Source organism: Triturus cristatus, chromosome 8 (assembly GCF_964204655.1).
Source record: "Triturus cristatus chromosome 8, aTriCri1.1, whole genome shotgun sequence".
Lineage (NCBI taxonomy): Eukaryota > Metazoa > Chordata > Amphibia > Caudata > Salamandridae > Triturus > Triturus cristatus.
In genome coordinates, this window is record NC_140591.1 from 911,583,162 (window position 1) to 911,610,638 (window position 27,477).

The following is a 27,477-nucleotide window of genomic DNA, read 5'->3' on the forward strand; positions in this document are numbered from 1 at the left end:
TCTCACTTTGGGATTCCTTAAATGCAATCGCTATTTAAGGAATCGGTATTTAAGGAATCCCTATTTAAAGAATCGCTATTTAAGGATTCCTTAAATAGCGATTTCTGCTTTTGGGTTGATGCATTGGGATTGGGTATTTTTTACTTAATACCGGGAGCTATTACCGAATCGGTATTTTACCGACTGGATTTTGGGTTGATGCATGAGGCTGTAAAAGACTAAAATAAGGACATATTTTCTGAGTTTTCAAATAGCGACAAAGTACTTTTAAAATTATTTGTAATCTTTATGTTTTTTTATCCAGTTGACCACTTGATTAAATGTTGCACTTAGGGGAGAGGATGTGGTGTTACTTCCAGAACTGCAGACTTTGCAACTGGGGAACCAGGTTGGAGTTTCTGCTTCAGCTCGACGTTCTGTGATTCTGGTCAAATCACTTAGTCTCCCAATGTCTACAACCAAAATGAATTTGTTCTTGTGTGATGTAACCAATGCTCATGTAAAGCACTCCAATACCTGACGAGTCTGCACTATATAACACTGCAAAAACACAAAATAGTAAGTGTTTTGCACACTTCCGTCATTGGGCTATATTTGGGCTACATCTGGGTGATTTTGGGCTACATTTGGGCTCTTTTGTCACCGGTGGCCATCTTGGGAGATTTATTTGTTATGAAGTTTCCTAATTTCCTCATGTACTGCAGTCTCCTCAGTAGGAAATGCTTTCAGTTTTTTACTTTGATTCCATCATGAAGGTATTCAGATATGTCACACATTTGCCATAAATTCTGAATGTTAGCACACTAGTTGCTCATTAGATCACTGTAGTAAAACTACTGTTCACCATGGAAGTCTGCTCCTGGTATTAAAAGTGCATGTTTCAGTCTGCATCTCAGAATTTTTTAATGAAATAGAAGAGGATTTGAGAAGTCACTCAAAATGTGCCCTCATTTTCTTTCTTCAGCATTAATCATAATTTCTATGGCAAAATGAACCCCCTCATTGTGTTCCTTTTTAAATTAAATGTTTCAAGTGTTACCAGTTTATTCCAATCAAGATGGCTTCAGGTGTGCCATACCTTTGTCATAATGAAGACAGTAAGCGCTCTAGTTGTTTTTAAGAACACTCTGCGACATTCTGTCATTGGGCTATACTTGGGCTACATCTGGGTGATATTTGGGCTACATTTGGGCTCTTTTGTCTCTGGTGGCCATCTTGGGAGACTTATTTGTTATGAAGTTTCCTAATTTCCTCATTTACTGCAGTCTCCTCAGTAGGAAATACTTTCAGTTTTTTACTTTGATTCCATCAAGAAGGCATTCAGATGTGTCACACATTTGCCATAAATTCAGAATGTTAGCACTCTTTTTACTCATTAGATCACTGTAGTAAAGCTACTGCTCACCAGGGAAAACTGCTGCTGGTATTGAAAGTGCATGTTTCAGTCTGCATGTCAGAATTTTTTAATGAAATAGAAGAGGATTTGAGAAGTCACTCAAAATGTGCCCTTCTTTCTGCAGCACTAATCATACTTTTTATGGAAAAATGAACCCCCTCATTTTGTTCCTTTTTAAATTAAATGTTTTAAGAGTTACCACTTTAATCCAAGCAAGATGGCTTCAGGTGTGCCATATGTTTATCATAAGTAGGACTGTTAGCGCTCTAGTTGTTCTTTGGAACACTCTGGGAAGCTGCAGTAGAACACAAAGGAATCAACTGACAGTCTCTGCCCTTGTTGGATGTACATGTTTTACTGAGAATGTCAGACTTCATTCTCACATGACTGGGAAAGATAATGTGAATTTACAGAAAATAAGCTCTCAGTTTAGCTTATAGATCACCTTCCAAACCTCTGTGGGAAAAGCATGAGAAAATATTTTTCTCTCAATCATGATATCCCAGCAGAAGGCTTTTTCACATGGTGAAATCACCTTAGAACATACCACAATTCCTAAAATGAGTTTGGTACCATCAACAAATGATTTATAATGTAACTAAAGTCTTAAAACCTTCTATTAACTGCAATGCTTTTTAATGAAGTGCTATCATGTATATTGGTCCCAAGATGGCTGCCAACACTTCTTGGATGAAGTGCTGACAGCCAATCATATCTCAGGATGAGATGTGTGGTTAGGCTCCGCCCACATATGTATATGATTTTACTTTTGATTTTCTCAGGAACTACTGAACAGATTGACAACAGACCTGCAAAAGGCACTTCCCTGACCTGAGGACCTCCTCTCTGCCAAATTTCAAGTAATTCTGTTTAGCCGTTCGGGCTGTACCTTGGACTAAAGGTCCCTATGGAAAATTACATGGGGAAAACGCGTTTTGGGACCCCCTTTTTTCTCAGCCCCCGCTTGACGAATCCCCCCGAGACTTTCAGGGTAGGAGCAGAGCGGAGCGCCCCACCTATTTTGAAAATTTCGCGAGGATTCGTCAACCGGCGCCAAAGTTATTCCAAATAGAATGTTGCAGATTTCCTATGGAAACACGGTCCTAACTATAACTATCTACTGGCGACCGCCAGTAGATAATATATACACATACATATATAAATGCATATGCATATATATGTGCATATATGTGCATATGTGTGCGTGTAGAGAGTGGTAGAGAGAGGTAGAGCTGTAGAGGTAGAGAGGTAGAGGTAGAGAGAGAGAGAGAGGTAGAGTAAGGTAGAGAGGTAGAGTGGAGAGTGAGTAATAGAGAGTAGAGAGTGAGTAGTAGAGAGAGTAGCAGAGAGTGAGTAGTAGAGAGTAGTAGAGTGAGTAGTAGAGAGTGAGTATTAGAAAGTGAGTAGTAGAGAGTAGTAGAGAGTGAGTAGTAGAGTGAGTAGTAGAGAGTAGTAGAAAGTGAGTAGTAGAGTAGTAGAGAGTGAGTAGTAGAGAGTGAGTAGTAGAACTAGTAGAGAGTGAGTAGTAGAGAGTGAGTAGCAGAGAGAGAGTAGTAGAGAGTAGTAGAAAGTGAGTAGTAGAGTAGTAGAGAGAGAGTAGTACAGAGTGAGTTGTAGAGAGTAGTAGAGAGTGTGTAGTAGAGAGTGAGTAGTAGAGTGAGTAGTAGAGTGAGTAGTAGAGTGAGTAGTAGAGCGGGAGTAGTAGAGTGAGTAGTAGAAAGTAGTAGAGCGGGTAGTAGAGAGTGAGTAGTAGAGAGGAGTAGAGAGTAGTAGAAAGTGAGTAGTACAGAGTGAGTAGTAGAGAGTACTAGAGATGGAGTAGTAGAGAGTGAGTAGTAGAGTGAGTAGTAGAGTGAGTAGTAGAGAGGGAGTAGTAGAGATTAGTAGAGTAGTAGTAGAGAGAGTAGCAGAGAGTGAGTAGTAGAGAGTAGTAGAGAGTGAGTAGTAGAGAGTGAGTAGTAGAGAGTAGTAGAGAGAGAGTAGTAGAGAGTGAGTAGAAGAGAGAGAGTAGTAGAGAGTAGTGGAGTAGTAGAGAGTGAGTAGTACAGAGTAGTACAGAGTGAGTAGTAGAGTGAGTATTAGAGAGTAGAAGGGAGTAGTAGAGAGTGAGTAGTAGAGAGAGAGTAGTAGAGAGTGAGTAGTAGAGAGTAGTAGAGAGTGAGTAGTAGAGAGTAGTAGAGAGAGAGTAGTAGAGTGAGTAGAAGAGAGAGAGTAGTAGAGAGTAGTGGAGTAGTAGAGAGTGAGTAGTAGAAAATAGTACAGAGTGAGTAGTAGAGTGAGTATTAGAGAGTAGTTGAGTGAGTAGTAGAGAGCGAGTAGTAGAGAGCAAGTAGTAGAGAGTGTGTAGTAGAATGTGAGTAGTAGAGAGTGAGTAGTAGAAAGAGTAGTAGAGAGTCAGAAGTAGAGAGAGTAGTAGAGTAGTAGAGAGTGTAGTTGAGAGCGAGTAGTAGAGAGTGAGTAGTGGAGAGTGAGAAGTAGAGGGTAGTAGATGGCGAGTAATAGTAGAGAGTGAGTAGTAGAGTGTGAGTAGTAGAGAGAGAGTAATAGAGAGTGAGTAGTAGAGAGTCGTAGAGTGAGTAATAGAGAGTGAGTAGTAGAGACAGAGTAGTAGAGAGTGACTAGTAGAGTAGTAGAGAGTGAGTGGTAACGAGTACTAGAGAGTGAGTAGTAGAGAGAGTAGTAGAGTAGTAGGGAGTGAGTAGTAGTAGTAGAGAGTAGTAGAGAGCGAGTAGTAGAGAGTGAGTAGTAGAGAGAGAGTAGTAGAGAGTGAGTAGTAGAGAGTAGTAGAGTGAGTAGCAGAGAGTGAGTAGTAGAGAGTGAGTAGTAGAGTAGTAGAGAGTGAGTGGTAAAGAGTAATAGAGAGTAGTAGAGTGAGTAGTAAAGAGTAGTAGAGAGTGAGTAATAGAGAGAGTAGTAGAGAGAAGTAGAGTAGTAGGGAGTGAGTAGTAGAGAGCGAGTAGTAGAGAGTGAGTAGTAGAGAGTGAGTAGTAGAGAGTAGTAGAGTGAGTAGTAGAGAGTGAGTAGTAGAGAGAGAGTAGTAGAGAGTAGTAGAGAGCGAGTTGTAGAGAGTGAGTAGCAGTAGAGAGTGAATAGTAGAGAGTGAGTAGTAGAGAGTTAGTAGAGAGTGAGTAGTAGAGAGAGAGTAGTAGAGTAGTAGAGAGTGAGTAGTAGAGAGTAATGGAGTAGTAGAGAGTGAGTAGTAGAGAGTAGTAGAGAGTGAGTAGTAGAGTGAGTATTAGAGAGTAGTAGAGTGAGTAGTAGAGAGTATTAGAGAGCGAGTAGTATAGAACAAGTAGTAGAGAGTGTGTAGTAGAATGTGAGTACTAGAGAGTAGTAGAGTGTGTAGTAGAAAGTAAGTAGTAGAGAATAGTAGAGTGAGAAGTAGAGCGGGAGTAGTAGAGAGAGAGTAGTAGAGGGTAGTAGAGAGTGAGTAGTAGAGTAGTAGAGAGTGGGTGGTAGAGAGTAGTAGAGCATAGTAGAGTGAGTAGTAGAGAGTAGTAGAGAGTGAGTAGTAGAGAGTAGTAGTAGAGAGTAGTAGAGAGTAGTAGAGAGTGAGTAGTAGAGAGTGAGTAGTAGAGAGTAGTAGCGTGTGAGTAGTAGAGAGTCAGTAGTTTAATTTAAAAGGACCACAACACAATGAGGGGGTTAATTTTGCCATAGAAATTATGATTAGTGCTGAAAAAAGATAAATTAGGGCAGATTTTGATTGACTTCTCAAATCCTCTTCTATTTCATTAAAACATTCTGACATGCAGACTGAAACATGCACTTTCAATACCAGCAGCAGACTTCCCTGGTGAGCAGTAGCTTTACTACAGTGATCTAATAAGCAACTAGAGTGCTAACATTCCGAATTTATGGCAAATGTGTGACACATCTGAATGCCTTTTCGATGGAATCAAAGTAAAAAAATGAAAGTATTTGCTACTGAGGAGACTGCAGTAAATGAGGAAATTAGGAAACTTCATAACAAATAAGTCTCCCAAGATGGCCACCAGAGACAAAAGAGCCCAAATGTAGCACAAATATCACCCAGATGTAGCCCAAGTATGGCCCAATGACAAAATGTGCCAGAGTGTTCTAAATAACAACTAGAGCGCTAACAGTCTTACTTCTGACAAAAGTGTGGCACACCTGAAGCCATCTTGATTGGAATAAACTGGTCCTAGGATGCTTGGTTCCAGTCCAGGGAGGACCTGGCTTGGCAGTTCGGGCTGGACTGTTCCCATGAGGCACAGGGTCAAGACTGATTTGCATATTGCTGGGTTCAAACTGGAATGGCATGGTGAGCAAAAAAACGATGGATTTAGGCCCAGATCTCTGTACTGGGGTGAATGTATGACATTGTTGTGCATTCTGTCCATCAACTGTTGTTTTTGCATTTGTCACCCCGAGTGGGACGGGTATGCTCAGACGTGAGTCCCGTGCTCTCCATGCCACTGGAATCAAGCTATCCTGGCTGAAGAGGGGTGAAACCCTGAAACCGGTCCTAGGATGCTTGGTTCCAGTCCAGGGAGGACCTGGCTTGGCAGTTCGGGCTGGACTGTTCCCATGAGGCACAGGGTCAAGACTGATTTGCATATGGCTGGGACAAAACTGGAATGGCATGGTTAGCAAAAAAACGATGGATTTAGGCCCAGATCTCTGTACTGGGGTGAATGTATGACATTGTTCTTCATTCTGTCCATCAACTGTTGTTTTTGCATTTTTTACCCCGAGTGGGACGGGTATGCTCAGACGTGAGTCCCGTGCTCTCCATGCCACTGGAATCAAGCTATCCTGGCTGAAGAGGGGTGAAACACTGAAACCAGTCCTAGGATGCTTGGTTCCAGTCCAGGGAGGACCTGGCTTGGCAGTTCGGGCTGGACTGTTCCCATGAGGCACAGGGTCAAGACTGATTTGCATATGGCTGGGTTCAAACTGGAATGGCATGGTGAGCACAAAAACGATGGATTTAGGCCCAGATCTCTGTACTGCGGTGAATGTATGACATTGTCCTGCATTCTGTCCATCAACTGTTGTTTTTGCATTTGTCACCCCGAGTGGGACGGGTATGCTCAGACGTGAGTCCCGTGCTCTCCATGCCACTGGAATCAAGCTATCCTGGCTGAAGAGGGGTGAAACCCTGAAACCGGTCCTAGGATGCTTGGTTCCAGTCCAGGGAGGACCTGGCTTGGCAGTTCGGGCTGGACTGTTCCCATGAGGCACAGGGTCAAGACTGATTTGCATATGGCTGGGTTCAAACTGGAATGGCATGGTGAGCAAAAAAACAATGGATTTAGGCCCAGATCTCTGTACTGGGGTGAATGTATGACATTGTTCTGCATTCTGTCCATCAACTGTTGTTTTTGCATAAAGTGGTACCACATAAAACATTTAATTTGTAAAGGTACAAAATGAGGGGGTTCATTTTGCCATAGAAATTATGATTAATGCTACAGAAAGAAAAATTAGGGCACATTTTGACTTCTCAAATCCTCTTCTATTTCATTAAAAAATTCTGACATGTAGACTGAAACATGCACTTTGAATACCAGCAGCAGACTTCCCTGGTGAGCAGTAGATTTACTACAGTGATCTAATGAGCAACTAGAGTGCTATCATTCAGAATTTATGGCAAATGTGTGATACATCTGAATGCCTTCTTGATGGAACCAAGTAAACAAGCATTGAAAATGCAATAGGTCTCGCCCTCGTTTAACTTAAAGCAATTCTGTTTGTAATTAGGTGGCTTTTTAGCTTTGCTTGTATTAGTGTTTTTCAAACTTTCATGTACATAACATGCATATGTATGCATATATGTATATGTATGCATGCATTTATATTTGTATTTATATAGATATGCAGATTACATATATGTTTATATATATATATATACACATACATATATAAATGCATATGCATATATATGTGCATATATGTGCGTGTAGAGAGTGGTAGAGAGAGGTAGAGAGGTAGAGCTGTAGAGGTAGAGAGGTAGAGAGTAGTAGAGAGAGAGGTAGAGTGAGGTAGAGAAGTAGAGTGGAGAGTGAGTAATAGAGAGTAGAGAGTGAGTAGTAGAGAGAGTAGCAGAGAGTGAGTAGTAGAGAGTAGCAGAGAGTGAGTAGTAGAGAGTAGTAGAGTGAGTAGTAGAGAGTGAGTATTAGAAAGTGAGTAGTAGAGAGTAGTAGAGAGTGAGTAGTAGAAGTATTAGAGAGTGAGTAGTAGAGAGTGAGTAGCTGAGAGAGAGTAGTAGAGAGTAGTAGAAAGTAAGTAGTAGAGTAGTAGAGAGAGAGTAGTACAGAGTAAGTAGTAGAGAGTAGTAGAGAGGGAGTAGTAGAGAGTGAGTAGTAGAGAGTGAGTAGTAGAGTGAGTAGTAGAGCGGGAGTAGTAGAGATTAGTAGAGAGTAGTAGTAGAGAGAGTAGTAGAGAGTGAGTAGTAGGGAGTAGTAAAGAGTGAGTACTAGAGAGAGAGTAGTAGAGAGTGAGTAGTAGAGAGTAGTAGAGAGTGAGTAGTAGAGAGAGAGTAGTAGAGAGTGAGTAGTAGAGAGTAGTGGACTAGTAGAGAGTGAGTAGTAGAGAGTAGTAGAGAGTGAGTAGTAGAGAGTAGTACAGAGTGAGTAGTAGAGTGAGTATTAGAGAGCGAGCTGCAGAACATGCTTTAAACTTACCAGACTGCTGTGTCCAGAGTTGTTCCGTGCTTCTCTGCTGCCCCGTGGGTCTCTCCCCGCCGCCGCGTCTCCCTGCATCAGCGCGACCGCAGAGCGGGAGGGACTACCACTCCCAAGAACCTTTGCGGCAGGAAGCCGTCACCGACACCACTGATTTGGCGCCAGGAGGCGTTTAAATTTAGCGGACACCTCCGGCAGAGCGAGCGAGCTGCAGAACATGCTTTAAACTTACCAGACTGCTGTGTCCAGAGTTGTTCCGTGCTTCTCTGCTGCCCCGTGGGTCTCTTCCCGCCGCCGCGTCTCCCTGCATCAGCGCGGCCGCAGAGCGGGAGGGACTACCACTCCCAAGATCCTTTGCGGCAGGAAGCCGTCACCGACACCACTGATTTGGCGCCAGGAGGCGTTTAAATTTAGCGGACACCTCCGGCAGAGCGAGCGAGCTGCAGAACATGCTTTAAACTTACCAGACTGCTGTGTCCAGAGTTGTTCCGTGCTTCTCTGCTGCCCCGTGGGTCTCTCCCCGCCGCCGCGTCTCCCTGCATCAGAGCAGCCGCAGAGCGGGAGGGACTACCACTCCCAAGATCCTTTGCGGCAGGAAGCCGTCACCGACACCACTGATTTGGCGCCAGGAGGCGTTTAAATTTAGCGGACACCCCCCGCGTCGCGGGACCACGTGCGGGCGGCGCCGGGCTAAGCCCGGGCAAAGGGCGGGCCCTCTGTAGCCCTCAGTGGTCCGAGGTAGACGGGGACGGGCCACCAACGAAACTGCTTTCGTTAAATCCAGTTAAAGCATTGAGGTGACTACTCTTTATATTTAAAGGCCATATGTGAGTTAGTTCGGACCGTTATTCCTAGCTAGATCTACATTTGTTTCTGTACGTCATTGCTTGCTACTGTGTTAGGTATCCAATACAGGATGACTAAAACAAGAAAGACTACTGTGACGACCAGATCAACTACTAGAAATAAGCCTGAACTTACTACACCATTACCATCCCTCACAGCCATAGACTTAATGTTGCAAAAGACCATTGGTGTGGTTGCTGATGCGATCCAAAAAACGGAGAGACGTTTGTCATTGACTCCTAATATGTGCTTTCCAAATCTCTCAATGCACACTACTGTCCAGAGTAATACTGTGGAGTCCATTTCTAATGCAGAAGACTCACTTTTACTGCAATCATTTTCGGGGTTGCCTAGTAGTAAAAGTTGTAGAAATAATATATCTTTAGCTTTACCTATCCTATCAAACAGCACTGAAGGTAGCCCATTATTTATCCCGAATGGAGGGGTTAACTCATGCCTGTTACATTCAGGTAACTTGTCAGTGAACTCACCAAGGGAAGTACTCGCAGAAAGTTCCCCTGTAATTAACACAATAGAAGTTGAAAAATCTCCCTCCCCTAAACTGAAAAAGCGCCATCATGGTAGGAAAAAAAAAACCAAATCTATCGTGAGGAAGATATATAAACCCCTAGGCTCCCATAAGCCTTCTGCAAAAGACGTCTGGCAAAATTTTAGATTGGCTAATCCGACAACTAGTTCATCTAATATGACTACAACAGCTACAGAACAAGCTGTCGTATTGTCCAATGAAAATCAGCTAAAGATTAATAAAAATATTTATATAAATGAGACAACACAGACTGAAACGATGTGCTCTATAGATAATTTACACCTGACAGACCTGGAACAGTTGATTAGATCTCTGTTTCAGCCTATAAGCGAAAAAATTACTAATATAGAGCAGACTCTAACTAAATTAGAGAAATTTCAACATAAGGATTCTATTAGTACGCCCAAATTCTCAAATGCCGCAACTCAGATAGATAAAATAGTAACTGCAGGTCATAATCCGACATCCTCCATTCCCACGGGAGTTAAAGATCAAAATGTCGCAAATCAACATATAACTGTACTTAAAAAATCACTAATTTTACCACCTATGCCCACTACCTTGGCGGGCCCTCTAGCTGGTAATGACGAGAGTGAATGGGCCGCGGAAGATATATCCCCTGTCTTACCTGATGTTCAGGTTGAGCCTGACAGGCCTACAATAATGGTACCATCAGCCATTAATACACGACCAGCGCAAGACTACATGCAGCCCCAACAAAATAAAAAACCCATTCACATTAATCTCCCTCCCGAAGCCCAATCACATACTATAGCGTTGATAGGGGTACCGCAACTAGAAATGGGTAAGGTAGAGAGATATGGGGACCTGAAAAATAAAGTTAGTCATTGGCTATCTGTCAATAGACCGATCCCCCGTCATATAAATGGTAAAATCACAAATGTTAGGAGAGTTGACTGGGTGGGCCATAGATTTAAATCAACCGAGGGCGACTGCATTGTTGTCACTTTTAGTGACAACCGCGCAGTAAGGCATATTATCAGTTGGAAGGACGATATGATCAACAGTTTAATTCGTACCAAGGATTTAAGTTATTTTTACCCTTCAAGAAGCAACAGCTATAACAAAACGTCCTCATATCCTATTATTGAGGATGAGGTAAATCAAGCTATCTGTAACGCGAATTATAATGGAACATTGCCAAGAAATCCTGATCCATATACCACAAGAGATCAAAGACACCACAGAAGTGATACATTGGGCGAGTTTAGAAAAACAAATCACCAAGCAATATATCATGAGAGATGGGAGGGTATAAATGGATTACATAGTTATCATAATCAACCCCAATCAATACATCTGAAAACCTATTATAATGTTCCCACCTCAAATAGGTTTGATGCCTTTTACGACCAAAACGGCTTAGAGGGGGTTGATTGACTGTGGGATATATCAGCCACTTCTATGTTTACCGATCCCACGTTAAAAAATCTTGTTAATGTTGATAACATTCCCCCCCAATTTTCTGATTTAGATAGTAAAAAATCTAAAGAGTCTGTATTAGATTTTTCTATAGTTAGCCTCGAACCAGATGATCATGGGCATCTTAGTATACTGCACTACCAGCCTGAAGTTTTTAATTTACCACCAAGGCACGTAGACTCAAATCCTCCTACAATAGATACTGTGGGAGTCACAAATGATGAACAACTAAAATGGGTCTCAGAACCTATTATTACTGAGGCTGTAATTGAAACAGAGAATAATGACGCCTGTAAAGTGAGTTTGGTCTCTTGGAATATAGCAGGCCTAGCTGATAAAATAGACGACCCTGCCAGGCTTGCATTTGTTAAAAAACATGCAATTATATGCCTCCAAGAGACCTGGATGGAAGAAAATAATGCCTTCATTGAAGGGTATCAAAGCTTTTACAGGCCAGCAACCCCCTCAGCTAGCGGAAGGGCAGAGGGGGGTCTTGCCATTTTTATTAATCTAGCACTTTCTTGTGATAAAATTAGTCAAAAATGTGCAAATAGTAATATCCAAATGCTCGTATTAAAGAGAGGCAAACATGCTCTGACTCTAGTTAACTTTTACAATGCTACATCTAATCAAGGGGAGTGTAACATATCGATACTGAAAGAACTGTTGAAAGAAGGATCAGGCATATTGCCATGTAATGTACTGATTGCAGGCGACTTTAATGCTCACCCTTGTGGTAATCCTCGAGATACCCCCTTGGGATCCCTGGGATGTAACAGCATGGACGGTTTCCATTTTGACCACACTAGGCGTGGCTCTAACCTAAATGATTTGCTAAACGAAAATAATTTGTTTGTAGCTATGACACTAGCCCCCGAGACTAAAGTTTATGATGTTCCTACTTTTAAAGGCTTAGGTCATGGTTCTTACATAGATCACATATTATTATCTGGTGACCTTGCCAATCAGGCCACTAGTTTCTCCATTCAAGCAAACATTTACAGTGACCATAACCCCCTTACTATTAAACTGAACGGGGGTGTTTTCGAACAGCGAAAACACTGTGAAGATAGGGGAATCCTAAAATGTTTAACGGGTAAACGCCGCCTGAAATGGCAGTTGGTAAACCAAGAAAATCTTTATAGTGAAATTAACAAGTTATGTGGCGGGGACCTGGTGGACTGTATATCAACATCTATGTCCCCAGAGCAAACCTTAGCTATTTATGAAGATGTAGTGTTAATAGTAGGGTCACTCTTATTAGTACCAGTGAAGGGGCAAGTAAAAAATAATCCAAAGTGGTTTGACCAAACATGCTCCTCGGCAAACAGAAATTTAAGAAAGGCGTTAAAAATTAAACCTAGAGATTTAGGTCAAATCAAAAATCTCCGTTTGACCTACAAAAAAGCACTTGATAAACGGAAAAGGGAAATCAAAGCCAGTACCTGGGAGTCTTTGCTTGACCCTTCAGTCCTAGGTAATAGCAGTAAATTTTGGGAAATTATTAACAAACCTTTGTTTGATGACCCAAGAGATACTGCAATAGGAACTAACATCCCAGAGGCAGAATGGGTCAGTCATTTTAGCGAAATTTTTAAAAGCCATGAACAACAGACATCCTATGACGTCTCAATGTCAAAGGAAAACTTTTTATGTTTTACAGTCAATGAAGTAGAAAAGGCTATTCAAGGGTTAACTTGTAATAAGGCACCAGGTCCGGATGGCTTGCCTCCGGATCTTTTTAAATCTTGTATCTCATTATGGGCCCCCGTTCTCACAAAGGTGATAAACGCAACTGTAATCCTCGGGAGCCCAAAGTCTTGGGGACAATCTACCATAGTACCTGTGTTTAAAAAGGGCGATCGTAATAGCCCGTCATGCTACAGGCCAATATCCTTAATTAACTCTGTAGCAAAAGTGGTAGGTGGTGTAATTCTGAACAGACTAATAATTTGGGCAAATGAGAACAACGTTATATCGCCAATACAATATGGTTTCAGACCCGGCCACTCAACAGTGACTCAGTGTCTGAACCTATATTTGATCGTAGGTAAATACACCATGGCCCGGCAAGGAACCATTCATATGGCTTTTATGGACTTATCGTCCGCTTTTGATTGCGTGGATCGAGGTAAACTGTGGGACATCATGCAAAGGATGGGTGTCGATCAGAACTTAATTTATTTATTGGCTGATTTGCATTCAGATACTAGAGCAAATGTCCGTTACACTCAAGATCTTAAAGTAACAGGAGACATCAGAATCAACCGGGGTGTCCGCCAAGGATGCATCTTAGCACCATTCTTGTTTAACTTGTATATCAATAAGTTAGAGGAACATCTGACAAGAACAGGCGCGGATTACCCCTATGTCGGCCGAAAAGGCATCCAAGTTCTGCTCTATGCGGACGATGCTGTCCTTATTTCAAGGACAGCAATCGGTCTCCAGATGCTCCTAAACTCATTCTACGAGTTTATGAAGTCACGAGGATTAAGCATTAATAATACAAAGTCATACGTTATGAAAATTGGCCAAGGTTCACGAAAACCAAACTCCTTTGTAATAAACGGGGAAAAAATTCCAAATTCCAAAACCTTCTCTTATCTCGGGGTTCTCCTTGACGATCAACTAACCTGGGGCCCGGCTGTAGTTAAAAAGAAGGGCGAGGTTACACGTGTTAACGCAGCTATACTTGGCTTTGCAAGAAAATTGGGCAATAGTCCAACAGAAGCCTTGCTCAAATTATATCAAGCAAAGAGCGTTGCCATCGCCTGTTACGGCAGCGAGCTCTGGGGTTATAGTCAGACGCGAGACCTGGAGGTCGCAGAAAATAATTTTTTAAAAAAGGTATTGAGGCTGCCAAGGGGAACCGGGAACTTCTCGGTTCACGAGGAGTTAGGCGTTCCCTATCTCAGTGACAGATTAGCAGCAAATCCCCTATTATGCTGGATGAATTCCTGGCTAAACACTGATATACCTCTTACCCATGATATTTTAAAAGAAGCTTTAACTTGGGATGGTAGGTTCAAGGTTCCGTGGCTGAGGTATATTAATGACCGCCTCTCTGAAATGGGACGGCCAGAACTGTTCTTAAACCCAATTTCCATCACTAAAGCTGATGTCATTTTTGTGAAAAAAACATTCATGTCAACTAGGTATTTAGCCCGGGAGGAGGTGGAATTACTGAAAGACAGTGTTAGGAAACATGTTATACTTAAAACATCTCTGCAAATGGAACCGTATCTATCATGGCCTATGTCCGGCTATGACCGATATCTATTGACTCGGTTCCGTTTCAATTTATTTCACCTCATGTTGGCATTCCCGAGAGGGGCCCATCGAGGCCAAGTGCTACCTACTTGCGGCTGCGACGGAAAGTCTCCGCAAGATATAGCGCACTTTTTATTTATTTGTCCTTATTATACAGTACCTCGGAAGTTATATCTAAAGCCTTGTTTAAAAGATTTAAATCTTACCCAGATTAAACCAGCTCTCTATTATCTTCAACTCCTGAACCCTAATTGCACTTTGTTTGTGTGCAGTTTTTTGAAACTATCTATCATCTTCAGGAAAAGTATGGAGGGCTAACCATGTTGCTACCATCATTGTACTTTTTAAATTTCTCTTTTTTAACTTTGGATAATTATTTATATTTTTAACTTGTTCTATTTTTGACTGTTGCTCTGGTTCTTTGATAAATTAATAATTTGCAACCTGATATGTCTCTTAAATGAATTGGATGGTCAGCTTTATCTGCATATTTATGAAATGATTTTTTTTTTTTTTACTGCATGTCTATGTAATGTACTTTTATGATTGTCATGTATACAATCGAATAAAGATATTTGAATTGAATTGAGTATTAGAGAGTAGTTGAGTGAGTAGTAGAGAGTAGTAGAGAGTGAGTAGTAGAGAGCAAGAAGTAGAGAGGGTGTAGTAGAATGTGAGTAGTAGAGAGTGAGTAGTAGAAAGAGTAGTAGAGAGTGAGAAGTAGAGAGAGTAGTAGAGTAGTAGAGAGTGTAGTTGAGAGCGAGTAGTAGAGAGTGAGTAGTGGAGAGTGAGAAGTAGAGAGTAGTAGAGGGTGAGTAATAGTAGAGAGTGAGTAGTAGAGAGTGAGTAGTAGAGAGCAGTAGAGAGTGAGTAGTAGAGAGAGAGTAATAGAGAGTGAGTAGTAGAGAGTAGTAGAGTGAGTAGTAGAAAGTGAGTAGTAGAGAGAGTAGTAGAGAGTAGTAGATAGTTAGTAGAGTAGTAGAGAGTGAGTGGTAGAGAGTGAGTAGTAGAGAGTAATAGTAGAGAGTAGTAGTGAGTAGTAGAGAGTAGTAGAGAGTGAGTAGTAGAGATTAGTAGCGAGTGAGTAGCAGAGAGTAGTAGAGAGTAGTAGAGATTGAGTAGTAGAGAGTAGTAGAGTGAGTAGTAGAGAGTAGTATAGTAGAGAGTGAGTAGTAGAGACAGAGTAGTAGAGAGTGACTAGTAGAGTAGTAGAGAGTTAGTGGTAAAGAGTAATAGAGAGTAGTAGAGTGAGTAGTAAAGAGTAGTAGAGAGTGAGTAGTAGAGAGAGTAGTAGAGTAGTAGGGAGTGAGTAGTAGTAGTAGAGAGTGGGTAGTAGAGAGTGAGTAGTAGAGAGTGAGTAGTAGAGAGTAATAGAGAGTGAGTAGTAGAGAGAGAGTAGTATAGAGTGAGTAGTAGATAGAAGTAGAGTGAGTAGTAGAGAGTGAGTAGTAGAGAGTGAGTAGTAGAGTAGTAGAGAGTGAGTCATAAAGAGTAATAGAGAGTAGTAGAGTGAGTAGTAAAGAGTAGTAGAGAGCAAGTAGTAGAGAGTGAGTAGTAGAGAGTGAATAGTAGAGAGTGAGTAGTAGAGAGTGAGTAGTAGAGGGTAGTAGCGAGTGAGTAGTAGAGAGTGAGTAGTAGAGAGAGAGTAGTAGAGAGTAGTAGAGAGCGAGTTGTAGAGAGTGAGTAGCAGTAGAGAGTGAATAGTAGAGAGTGAGTAGAGTGAGTAGTAGAGAGAGAGTAGTAGAGAGTGAGTAGTACAGTAGTAGAGAGTGGTAGAGAGTGAGTAGTAGAGAGTAGTAGAGAGCGAGTAGTAGAGAGCAAGAAGTAGAGAGTGTGTAGTAGAATGTGAGTAGTAGAGAGTGTAGTTGAGAGCGAGTAGTAGAGAGTGAACAGTGGAGAGTGAGAAGTAGAGAGTAGTAGAAGGCAAGTAATAGTAGAGAGTGAGTAGTAGAGAGTTAGTAGTAGAGGGTGAGTAGTAGAGAGAGAGTAATAGAGAGTGAGTAGTAGGGAGTAGTAGAGTGAGTAGTAGAGAGTGACTAGTAGAGTAGTAGAGAGTGAGTGGTAAAGAGTAATAGAGAGTAGTAGAGCGAGTAGTAAAGAGTAGTAGAGAGTGAGTAGTAGAGAGAGTAGTAGAGAGTAGTAGAGTAGTAGGGAGTGAGTAGTAGTAGTAGAGAGTAGTAGAGAGTGAGCAGTAGAGAGTGAGTAGTAGAGAGTAGTAGAGAGTGAGTAGTGGAGAGAGAGTAGTAGAGAGTGAGTAGTAGAGAGTAGTAGAGTGAGTAGTAGAGACAGTAGTAGAGAGTGAGTAGTAGAGTAGTAGAGAGTGAGTGGTAAAGAGTAATAGAGAGTAGTAGAGTGAGTAGTAAAGAGTAGTAGAGAGTGAGTAGTAGAGAGAGTAGTAGAGAGAAGTAGAGTAGTAGAGAGTGAGTAGTAGAGAGTGAATAGTAGAGAGTGAGTAGTAGAGAGTTAGTAGAGAGTAGTAGAGTGAGTAGTAGAAAGTGAGTAGTAGAGAGTGAGTTGTAGAGAGTGAGTAGTAGTAGAGAGTGAATAGTAGAGAGTGAGTAGTAGAGAATGAGTAGTAGAGAGTGAGTAGTAGAGAGTAGTAGAGTGAGTAGTAGAAAGTGAGTAGTAGAGAGAGTAGTAGAGAGTAGTAGATAGTTAGTAGAGTAGTAGAGAGTGAGTGGAAGAGAGTGAGTAGTAGAGAGTAATAGTAGAGTAGTAGTGAGTAGTAGAGAGTAGTAGAGAGTGAGTAGTAGAGTGAGTAGTAGAGATTAGTAGCGAGTGAGTAGTAGAGAGTAGTAGAGAGTAGTAGAGATTGAGTAGTAGAGAGTAGTAGAGTGAGTAGTAGAGAGTAGTATAGTAGAGAGTGAGTAGTAGAGAGTAGTAGAGAGTGAGTAGTAGAGAGTGAGTAGTAGAGAGAGAGTAGTAGAGAATGAGTAGTAGAGTAGTAGTCAGTCAGTGTCAGTCAGTCAGTCAGTGTCAGTCAGTGTCAGTCAGTCAGTGTCAGTCAGTCAGTTAGTGTCAGTCAATCAGTGTCGGTGTCACTCAGTGTCAGTCAATCAGTGTCGGTCAGTGTCAGTCAGTCAGTGTCAGTCATTGTCAGTCAGTCAGTGTCAGTCAATCAGTGTCAGTCAATCAGTGTCAGTCAGTGTCAATCTGTCAGTGTCAGTCAGTCAGTTTCAGTCAATCAGTGTCAGTGTCAGTCAGTGTCAGTCAATCAGTGTAAGTCATTGTCAGTCAGTCAGTGTCAGTCAATCAGTGTTAGTCAGTGTCAGTCAATCAGTGTCAGTCAGTGTCAATCTGTCAGTGTCAGCCAGTCAGTGTCAGTCAGTCAGTGTCAGCTAGAGCAGCTCTGCTGACCTAGTTCTCTGGCTCTAAAGCAGCTCTGCTGACCTTGTTCTCTCCCTCTAAAGCAGCTCTGCTGACCTGGTTTCTCTGGCTCTACAGCAGGTCTGCTGACCTGGTTCTCTGGCTCTAGAGCAGCTCTGCTGACCTAGTTCTTAGGCTACAGAGCAGCTCTGCTGATCTGGTTCTCTGGCTCTACAACAGCTCTGCTGACCCGGTTCTATGGCTCTAAAGCAGTTCTGCTGACATGGTTCTCTGGCTCTAGAGCAGCTCTGCTGACCTGGTTCTCTCCCTCTGGAGCAGCTCTGCTGCCCTGGTTCTCTCCCTCTAAAGCAGCACTACTGACCTGGTTTCTCTGGCTCTACAGCGGCTCTGCTGACCTGGTTCTCTGGCTCTAGAGCAGCTCTGCTGACCTGGTTCTTAGGCTCTAAAGCAGCTCTGCTGACCTGGTTCTATGGCTCTGAAGCAGCTCTGCTGACATGGTTCTCTGGCACTAAAGCAGCTCTGCTGACCTGGTTCTCTGGGTCTAAAGCAGCTCTGCTGGCCTAGTTCTCTGGCTCTAAAGCAGCTCTGCTGACCTGGTTCTCTCCCTCTAAAGCAGCTCTACTGACCTGGTTTATCTGGCTCTTCAGCAGCTCTGCTGACATTGTTAACTGGCTCTCGAGCAGCTCTGCAGACCTAGTTCTTAGGCTCTAGAGCAGCTCTGCTGACCTGGTTCTCTGGCTCTACAACAGCTTTGCTGACCTGGTTCTCTGGCTCTAAAGCAGCTCTGCTGACATGGTCCCTTGGCTCTAAAGTAGACCTGCTGACCTGGTTCTCTCCCTCTAAAGCAGCTATGCTGACCTGGCTCTCTCGCTCTAAAGCAGCTCTATTGACCTGGTTTCTCTGGCTCTACAGCAGCTCTGCTGACCTGGTTTCTCTGGCTCTACAGCAGCTCTGCTGACCTGGTTCTCTGCCTCTAGAGCAGCTCTGCTGACCTGGGTCTCTGGTTCTAGAGCAGCTCTGCTGACCTGCTTCTTAGGCTCTAGAGCAGCTCTGCTGACCTGGTTCTCTGGCTCTACAACGGCTCTGCTGACCTGGTTTCTCTGGCTCTACAGCACCTCTGCTGACCTGGTTCTCTGCATTCATGATGCACGCACCCGACTTCGCGAAAATATATTTAAAAATAATATACGTTTATTATAAGTACAAATATGTTATTTTTATGACTATCTTAGATAATCTCTTGCCCTAATATGTATATTAAAGACAGATACATATCATTTTGGAACATTATTTTTTTTTGCGGGAGTTGCGCACCCAACCACGTATATGACATCACACGGGACCTGCCACCGCGCAAGCATCTCGTACCGTAATGCGCATGTGTCGCGTATGCGCAGGAGTCGCGGACTGGTCGCATACCAATCACGCACATCACGTAATATTAAATGTATATGATGTAACTGAAAAACACGCAGCCGTCGCACACCGTACTTGGATCCTTCACGGCTTTTCTAAAATAGCGGCTAGAATCCGCGCACCCACCGTGATGTGTACGCTTTGAGTGCGTGACTCCGAAAATATTTTAGAAAAAACATTTTTTTTAAAGAAAATAATATAAATATATTAAAATAAAAAATTAACACAAAAAATTCATCAATAGTTCAGGTTGAATTTTTTAAAATGTTTTTTTGCAATTTTCAGAAAAATATATAATGTTATTTAATGAATAAAATATTTATAAATGAACAGTTAAAAAACTGTAGAAAATCAGTACAAAAAAATAGGTATCACTACTATCACACTTAAAAATGAGCTTTTAAAAAACATTTGAAATTCACTGAAAAAACCATAGGTTTCAGAGACGTTATAGATAGAAATTAGCATTTAAAAAAGCTTTGAAATTCACTGAAAAAACCATAGGTTTCAGAAACGTTATAGTTAGAAATTAGCATTTAAAAAACCTTAGAAATTCACAGAAAAAACCATAGGTTTTAGGGGTGTTCTAGTTAGCTGGCCATTTCACTCGTACAAAACTATAGAAATTCCTCCGTTATAGTTAGTTCGGCTAACTATAACTCGCGCGCCCGCAATGCACTGCTGATGATGTCACATATTGCATTGTTCATGACATGGTCAGTGACATCACTGATGACATCACTGATGACATCACTGACGACATCATCCATGTGAAAATCTGATACACCTCATCATACACTAGTATACCCTTTCATCACTCACTGTAAAATACAGAGTACCATATTTGAAACCATTGACACACCAATACCAGTTACTACACACCCACTCACTGATTCCTAAGTCTACACACACAACTGCCCATTCAACAACAGAATCATTTATACATGCAGACACTAATTAATAGAACACTATCAAATGCACTTATACACATATATAGATATTGACACATCAGCAGTCATCTAAGTTATGCAGTCATCCTACTCACTCATGAAAAAAATTAATCACACTTACATTTACTCACTTACACAATTATCCATCAACACCTCATTTATTCAAAAACATAGTCACTCATATGTTAAAAAATCACCATTACAATTATACACTCATTCATATAGTTACTCTCACAATCCCTGACTCTTACACATACTTATTTATATACACCAACTCTCACATACAATGCCTTTTATTTTTTTACTTTGTTGAAGATGTACAACTAAAACATACATTCGCTCACCAACACACAAATAATTACACTCAGTCACCCAAACAACTGTTTCCACATGCACTCTTAAACCTATACACCTAGTCAATCAACCATTCACACATCTATGCATAGAGTTACACACACCACATCCAACCACACACAAACTCAGTGTCCCATACAAATACCCACCCAACTAATCAATAACTAATAAACACACTCGTGTAGTTAGTGACCAACTGATGCAGCATGTTATACAACAACTGAGACAGTGATGCACACATTCACATAGTTTAGTTACTAATCCATGTATTGAGACACTTTTAATTACTCACTTAAACAGACAGTCAGATAGCTACTAAATCCTCCATCCAGACAGTTATATATACACTCAATCTTCAGTATAGATTGGTATATATATATAATACATATTTAAATTTCAAACTAAACTACATTCACTGGATGATGTCATCAGTGATGTCATCAGTGATGTCACTGACCATTTCATGAATGATGCAATATGTGACATCATCAGCAGTGCATTGCGGGCGCGCGAGTTTTAGTTAGCAGAACTAACTATAACGGAGGAATTTCTATGGTTTTGTACGAGTGAAATGGCCAGCTAACTATAACACCCCTGAAATTTATGCTTTTTTCTGTGAATATATATATATATGTTTACATATTCCCCACCAGGGCTGCCAAACTCGCTGAGGGTGCCTCCAAAAAGTGGGGGTGGGACACGCTGCTTACACAACCACTGCAAAAGCACATGGAGCACTAACAGGATATTAGATGAAGCTTTATTATTCGCATTTGCGTTTTAGCTTAGTGCCTTCCTCAGTAAAGACAAATGTCCGATACGGACAACACCAAGTCCATTTAAAATATTCAGCTTGACGATTGCCCGTTGTCTGGCCAATCAGAAGGCAGCAGTCACTCTGGCATGATAGTGATATGCCAGCATCCTCGATATTATTATTCAATCAGAAGACCTCAATGTCCAATACAAATCTTCTCCTGATGTTTCCACTGGATGCCAGCCCCTGTCACCACCATCCGTCCTCTGCGCCCCAACAATCTCTCACATGGACCGCCACTCATTGATGGTAAGTTCCTATATGTACCCCTCACCTGTCGCTGGATGAAATGCAGCTTCTCCGTGGGCATCAAACACATGACTGGCATCCCTGGACTTGAATAATCCATGACCTTTATTGGTCATTGGGCTTTGTCAGCAATGGTTCAGCAGGCCAGAGAAGAACGTGTTTACATATTCCCCACCAGAGCCATTGAACATGCGGCAGGTGCCTCCAAAAAGCAGGGGTGCGACCTGCTGGTTACACAACCACTGCAAAAATACCTAGAGCACTCATGGGGTATTCGATGAAACTTTATTAGCCACACGGACGTTTCAGCTTAGTGCCTTCCTTAGTGCGGCAAAGAAAAATGTCTGATACGGACACTACCAAGTCCATTTAAATTATTCAGCTTGAAGACTGGATGTTTGCTGGCCAATCAAAAGGCAAATATATATTCACAAAAAAACAAAGGTTACAGGGATGTTGTAGTTAGGAATTAGCATTTAAAAACCTTAGAAATTCGCTAAAAAAACAAATGTTACAAGGACGTTATAGTTAGCAAATAGAATTAAAAAACTTTTGAAATTCACCAAAAAATCAAAGATTACAGGGACGTTATAGTTAGGGTCAGAATTTGTTCATACAAAACCAGAGAAATTCAGCCATTATAGCTACCTGAGTTAACCATAACTCGAGAAATATATGTGCTTATATTGGTACGTATAGTATTTTTTCTATCTTTATTTATAGTGTTATTGTATAATTTTTAAGGGATTGTTGCTCATTTTATTTATTAGTAAATTTCTTTAGTGTATTGACAATAAATTCCTGATTATTGTATTTATTCATGTTTGTTTAGTGGTTCATTTTTTATGTTATAATATTTATATTTTGGGCACTGATATTTCAATTTTTTTATGTTTGGTATGTTAAGTAAAGAGTCATTCTTTCATGGTAACCAATTTTCGTGTGATATTTGTGGAGTTTGATTTTGTTTTCCATGGTGTTCTGTTGTACAACCAAGACTTGCATACGATAATAATTGAATTAGTAACGTATAATATCTTATATACTGAATTTTAGGCACTGGAATCTTTAAGCAAGCTGAATTATTGATGTATGCCTTTTTGTGTGTGCAGAGCAGCATTATTGTGTGCAGTTAAATAATTGTACTATTATTTTGTGTATTTTTGTATTTTGGTAAGACTAATGTCAATGTTTAAAAACTGAATAGAGATTAAGATTCTCTAAATATGCAGGAGTCTTACAATTAATCTACCAGAAATGTGTGTGTGTGTGTGTATGTGACTTGTTCAAACTTTGAATGTATAATGTTGGGCATCAGTCTATTTTTGCTTAGTCTCTGTTCCTCAACATAACCTTTTGTCTATTATTATCAAAGTAGAGGTTTGCACTCTCCTCATTTTGCCATAGTTGTCAAAGAGACTGTGGTACTTATTTATGAGCTTTGTGATGCAGTGCAGTGCAGCAAATCACCTTGCTGCATTGCACCACGTGACAGGGAAAGGGCAGGAATGTGCCATGGTGCAAAGCTGCCTGAGTTGCATGCAGGATTGTTGTTGTACAGGAAGAGACACCTTCTTGCACAATAACAATCCTGAAAGGCATATTCCTCTTTCTATGTGTGCACAAAGAAAGAGGAAGAAACAAGGAGAAATAGAGATATTTCTCCTTGTTATGTATCCCCTGGGATGGTGTAAGATATTGCCACATCCCCAGGTTTACAAGTTCTTGTAAATTTGGAGATTTGTCAAAATCCATGGGAGTTGCATGAGAACACTCATGCAATGGTCCCGGAGTACTTCTCCAGGGTAAAGTAACACAATGCAGCAATTTGCCCTAAGATGTTTTACACCAGATGTATGAAGCCAATCAGAGCCAAGCAAAGTGGCTTTATGTGACTTCAAAAATCTGACTTAAGGTTTGCGTCGCTCTTGCACCACCGGCAGCCGAAACAGAGAAGTCAGGGGTAGAGACTACTGCCTCTGACAGGATCCAATATCCAATCGGAGCAGCGGTCAAAATCCTATTCCTACAAGGGAGGCAGTGTCTGTGCAGGCACCGCCATGGAAAGGTAGATGGAAGTGGACTTTGGGAGCCCAAAGCAGGTCCCTTCATCCCCTTTGGCCACTGCTAAGTGGCCTGGAAGGCACATGTAATGCCCCCCACACATCCATTCACTGTGTGCCAGGCACCACATGGTGCCTGGCACACAGAGCATGATTGTGCAGAAAGTGCTTTTTTACCATTGCGGCTTGTTGAGAGACACTTTTCCACAGCTGCAGCGCATGTAGCAGTAGTAAAAGGCACTTTCTGACCACTGGGTTGGAGGTCTTATCCAAATTGGGCAGGTGGGACCACGACTAATTTTCAGATGGCCCTCTGCCCGATGCAATGGTGGTTGGTGGTCTGACCCACCGCCATCATAATGAGGTCCTAAGCATTCATTATTTTCTGGCTACTTCACATTAAGAAATGAAAAGCGAAACACTAGAGGCCATATGTAGGTAACATACTATTTACCGATTCATAAATACCGAATTTTACCGATTCGGTATTTATGAATCGGTAAATAGTATGTAGGTAAACAATCGGTAATTATTACCGATTCGGTAAATATCGGTATTTATGAATCGGTATTTACCGAATCGGTAATAATGCATCCCTTCCCATTCATTCCCATGGGCCTGGAGGCCCATAGGAATGAATGGGAAGCCATTTACTATTACCGATTCGGTAAATACTGAATCGGTAATAGGGGAAGCATAATCATGGGTGGCAGGGTGTCACATTGACACCCTGTTGCACCCCTGATTCGTGCATGTGTGCACATGTGGCGCACATACATGCCCTAAGGGCATGTATGTCTGCCATATGGCACTTTTAAAGCAGCCAAATTTAGCTTTTTGAAAGGTATTTGTTATTTAACATCAACCTGTAGTTGGTGTTAAATACCGAATCCTTACTACTGAAATTCACTCACTTGAGTGCTCCCTACATATGATTTAAGGATTCGGTAATTTACCGAATCTGTATTTTACCGATTCGGTATTTTACCGATCCCTTACCGATTCGGTAAATTACCGAATCCTTAAATCATGCCTCCTACATCTCAAATGCCTAAATACCGGTCGGTAACGGGATATTTACCGAATTTTGGCCGTTACCGACCGGTATTTAGCTACCTACATGAGGCCCTAAATCCTACCCAAACACAACATTTTGGTGCATCCAATATTTTTCATCTACAGTGTATCTCTGGATCCCAACTTTCACTTTTCTACATCATTGCTATGATAACGTCGGTCATTCTCCGCTTTGTAAGATATATAAAATTGGTAAATATTTTTTGGAACTCTCTTTTATTTATTAATACGTGCCTGCTATTTCAATCGGAAATGTGAGTAGACATTAATATTTATAAATTGACATTATAGCTCTCCCTGAGGTAGATGTGACGAAGTGGTAAGTAAAAAACATTGGATCCTGCCTGGATATCTGGGTTTTGCTCCTGGCATTAGTACTTAACTATGAAATCTTGTAATTTTGTGCAAACCATTTTATCTCCCCATTTCCCAAATTGGATCTGCAGAGCACCCCAATATTTTAATATCTCATACTTAACTCACCATCTTCATGGATGTAATGAATACATGTTTAATATAAATATGCAATGGTGCATTGTGCTGTTTGATAGTTTCCCAGTCACAGGTTTCTACACCATCCTCTTATGTTTTCTGTTATCCATTCTCCAAACTACGCTGCATTCACTTTAATATTCTGTCCACAACACTTCAAGTTTGAAATGCTCTTGCTACAACAAAAGTGTTCTGTGTATATCTGTTGGGATACAAATATGGAGGGCAACCTTCCATGGAATTGTGCATACAAATGTACTTGTATTTTCTGCAACATGTGTTTCAACTCACATATTCACAACACCGCAAAGAGAGCAACATGAAAATGTGAGGTGGCTGACCTTCTACATATTTTCTTGCTGTTCTATTGGTAGCAGTAGCACTAACTAGCATGGATGCTTCGGGTAATGCAGTTCAACTTGAATAAAAACAAATACCTGCTTTGATCATCTGTGCATAGGCAATCTAAACACCCACCAATATATTGGCCGAGACAGAAGAACTAGTGAGTGTTCTGGCAGTCTGCTGTCACCATAGAAGCAGTCAAATTCAGGTTTTTAACCATAACTTGTTGATGTTCTCCAACTCACAAATTTGGTGATACTTTTCAATGTCTCTTACTCCTTTTTTGCACCCCTCTGCATCATTGATACTGTCTCTGCACCTACTCAGTAATGTTAAAGATAACATTTGCATGGTGACTGGAAAAGTAATTACTAATCCTGGTGAGGCTGCACAAGTTTGGCGGGAATCAACAAAACTGCTCAATTTTTTCTAGGCATATTTGTAGGCAAATGTTCTATTATTTCTTACCTTGTACCAAGTGACTTCTGAATCCGTGTAGGGTAATACAAAATCTTCTATTTCTGGGCAGGAAATTTCTTTGCTTTTACTAAGCTCCGCTTTTTCATAGTATTTCATTTTGGAATTGTAACAAAACCCTGTGTCGTTTTCACCAACCGTTAATGATACAGATACTTTCATACAATAGGTTGAATTTCTGCAATAAAACATAACAGTGAGAGTGTGCTATATGAATAGATAGAGCCAAAACATGCAAATCAATTATCAATATGATTGGTTGCATATTTGTACAACAAAAAGAAACACTTAAACGGGCTAATTGAATCAAATTCTGTTGCCACCTCAGAATTGTTTTACATTCAATAAAAGTTCATTTATCAGGGTCACTAAGTCATGAAGCTTATAATACAGCTCACAATACCATCAACTATGGAATTAAGTGATTGGCACAACCAAGGAGAGACTTGCTGGAAATTAATCTAGTTTTGCCTCATTTACCCAAAATGTTGTTTTATTTTGTACATCTGGTATTTTCCCCCTGAAATAGTATAGACATACGTTCCTGGTACTAACTATGTGAGCTGCATTGAAAATATATTTTTCCTATAAAATTGCCATAGCTGACTGTGAGAATGTGAATTATTAGTTGGGGTGGACGGCAGTCCACCACAAGTAATAAAGTTATTTAATTGTTCGATCTAGTCACAGTTTTAAGTAATTTAAACCTAAGTTCTGCACCTAGTAGCTAAGGCACAGAGCAGACGGGGTTTAACTTAGAGAAGACATAAAATGCTAAAAACTAAAATACTAAAGCAGTTAAAAAACAAAATAGAGTAGGATTTCATGAACAAAATGACACCAAAACACAAAAATTCCAATAAGAGGAACCAGAGATAAGAATTGTTAAATAGCCACTTTAAACCAATTATGGGGGGGGGGGGGTTTATCCCTCTGTGTTTGATCCTTGCCTAACAGGGAGGACAAAATCTGGGGCCTTTTCAGGTGTCATCTAACCTTTGATTGTGACAGTGAAGGTCTCTTTTGAGTAAATTAAGTTCCTGGGACCACCCCAACTGGTCTTCCTGCCAAGAGAAAAAAATACTTCTCCACACCAAAGCCTTTTTTTCTGCTCTGGGAGCAGTTTTCACAACTCATCAGGGGTTAGTCACTGGCTGGGCTACAGTTGGAGGGGTAATACAAATTTACCTTCAGGAACGTCAGGCAGGGAAAAGGTAACTTTCTAGTTAACTTAATTTTCTCTAATAGCTATTAAAAAGTTGAATCATACCATTAAGTTGCGCTTAAAATAAATATTTTAAAAAAAATGTTATTTTTCTCGCCGGTCCTCAACTGGAGATAGCAGAATATTTAATATTGTTTCCCAGTGTTTCTCTATTGGCCAGTCAGCCTTGCTACACTAAATATAGATTTGGATGCTAGTCACTATAGTGAGATGCTAACTGTCTATTTCTACATGTCCTACTTTTAAATATCATGCACCCTGCCTTGTGGGCAACATGGCCTACATAAGGTGCCTTAATAATATTTTAAAGGAAGGATTTCTCCTATCAAAAAGGATTTATTTTGACACAGTGGACTGCAAGTTTTAAACTGCAGAAGCTAGGCTACAACTTCATACCCAGGTTCGTGTTTACTTGGTCACACTGATGGACGGCACAGGAGTGCTATATTTATTAGGCAATTTTTAACTTTCCATGCCATGGGTATATTTTGGACACCATACACTATGGCCTAATCATAAAATGATATATG

At 41.0% G+C, this 27,477-nt stretch overlaps 1 protein-coding gene across 1 annotated transcript in view; it reads right to left on the reverse strand.

Annotated features, from left to right (window-relative positions):
- The window catches only part of IL1RAPL1 (interleukin 1 receptor accessory protein like 1), a 2,372,066-nt gene that overhangs the window by 1,263,263 nt on the left and 1,081,326 nt on the right, over positions 1-27,477 (reverse strand). Inside the window, exon 5 of the mRNA XM_085622432.1 lies at positions 25,714-25,900. Coding sequence (XP_085478558.1) covers positions 25,714-25,900 — 187 coding nt within the window. The remainder of the gene's footprint in view (positions 1-25,713; positions 25,901-27,477) is intronic.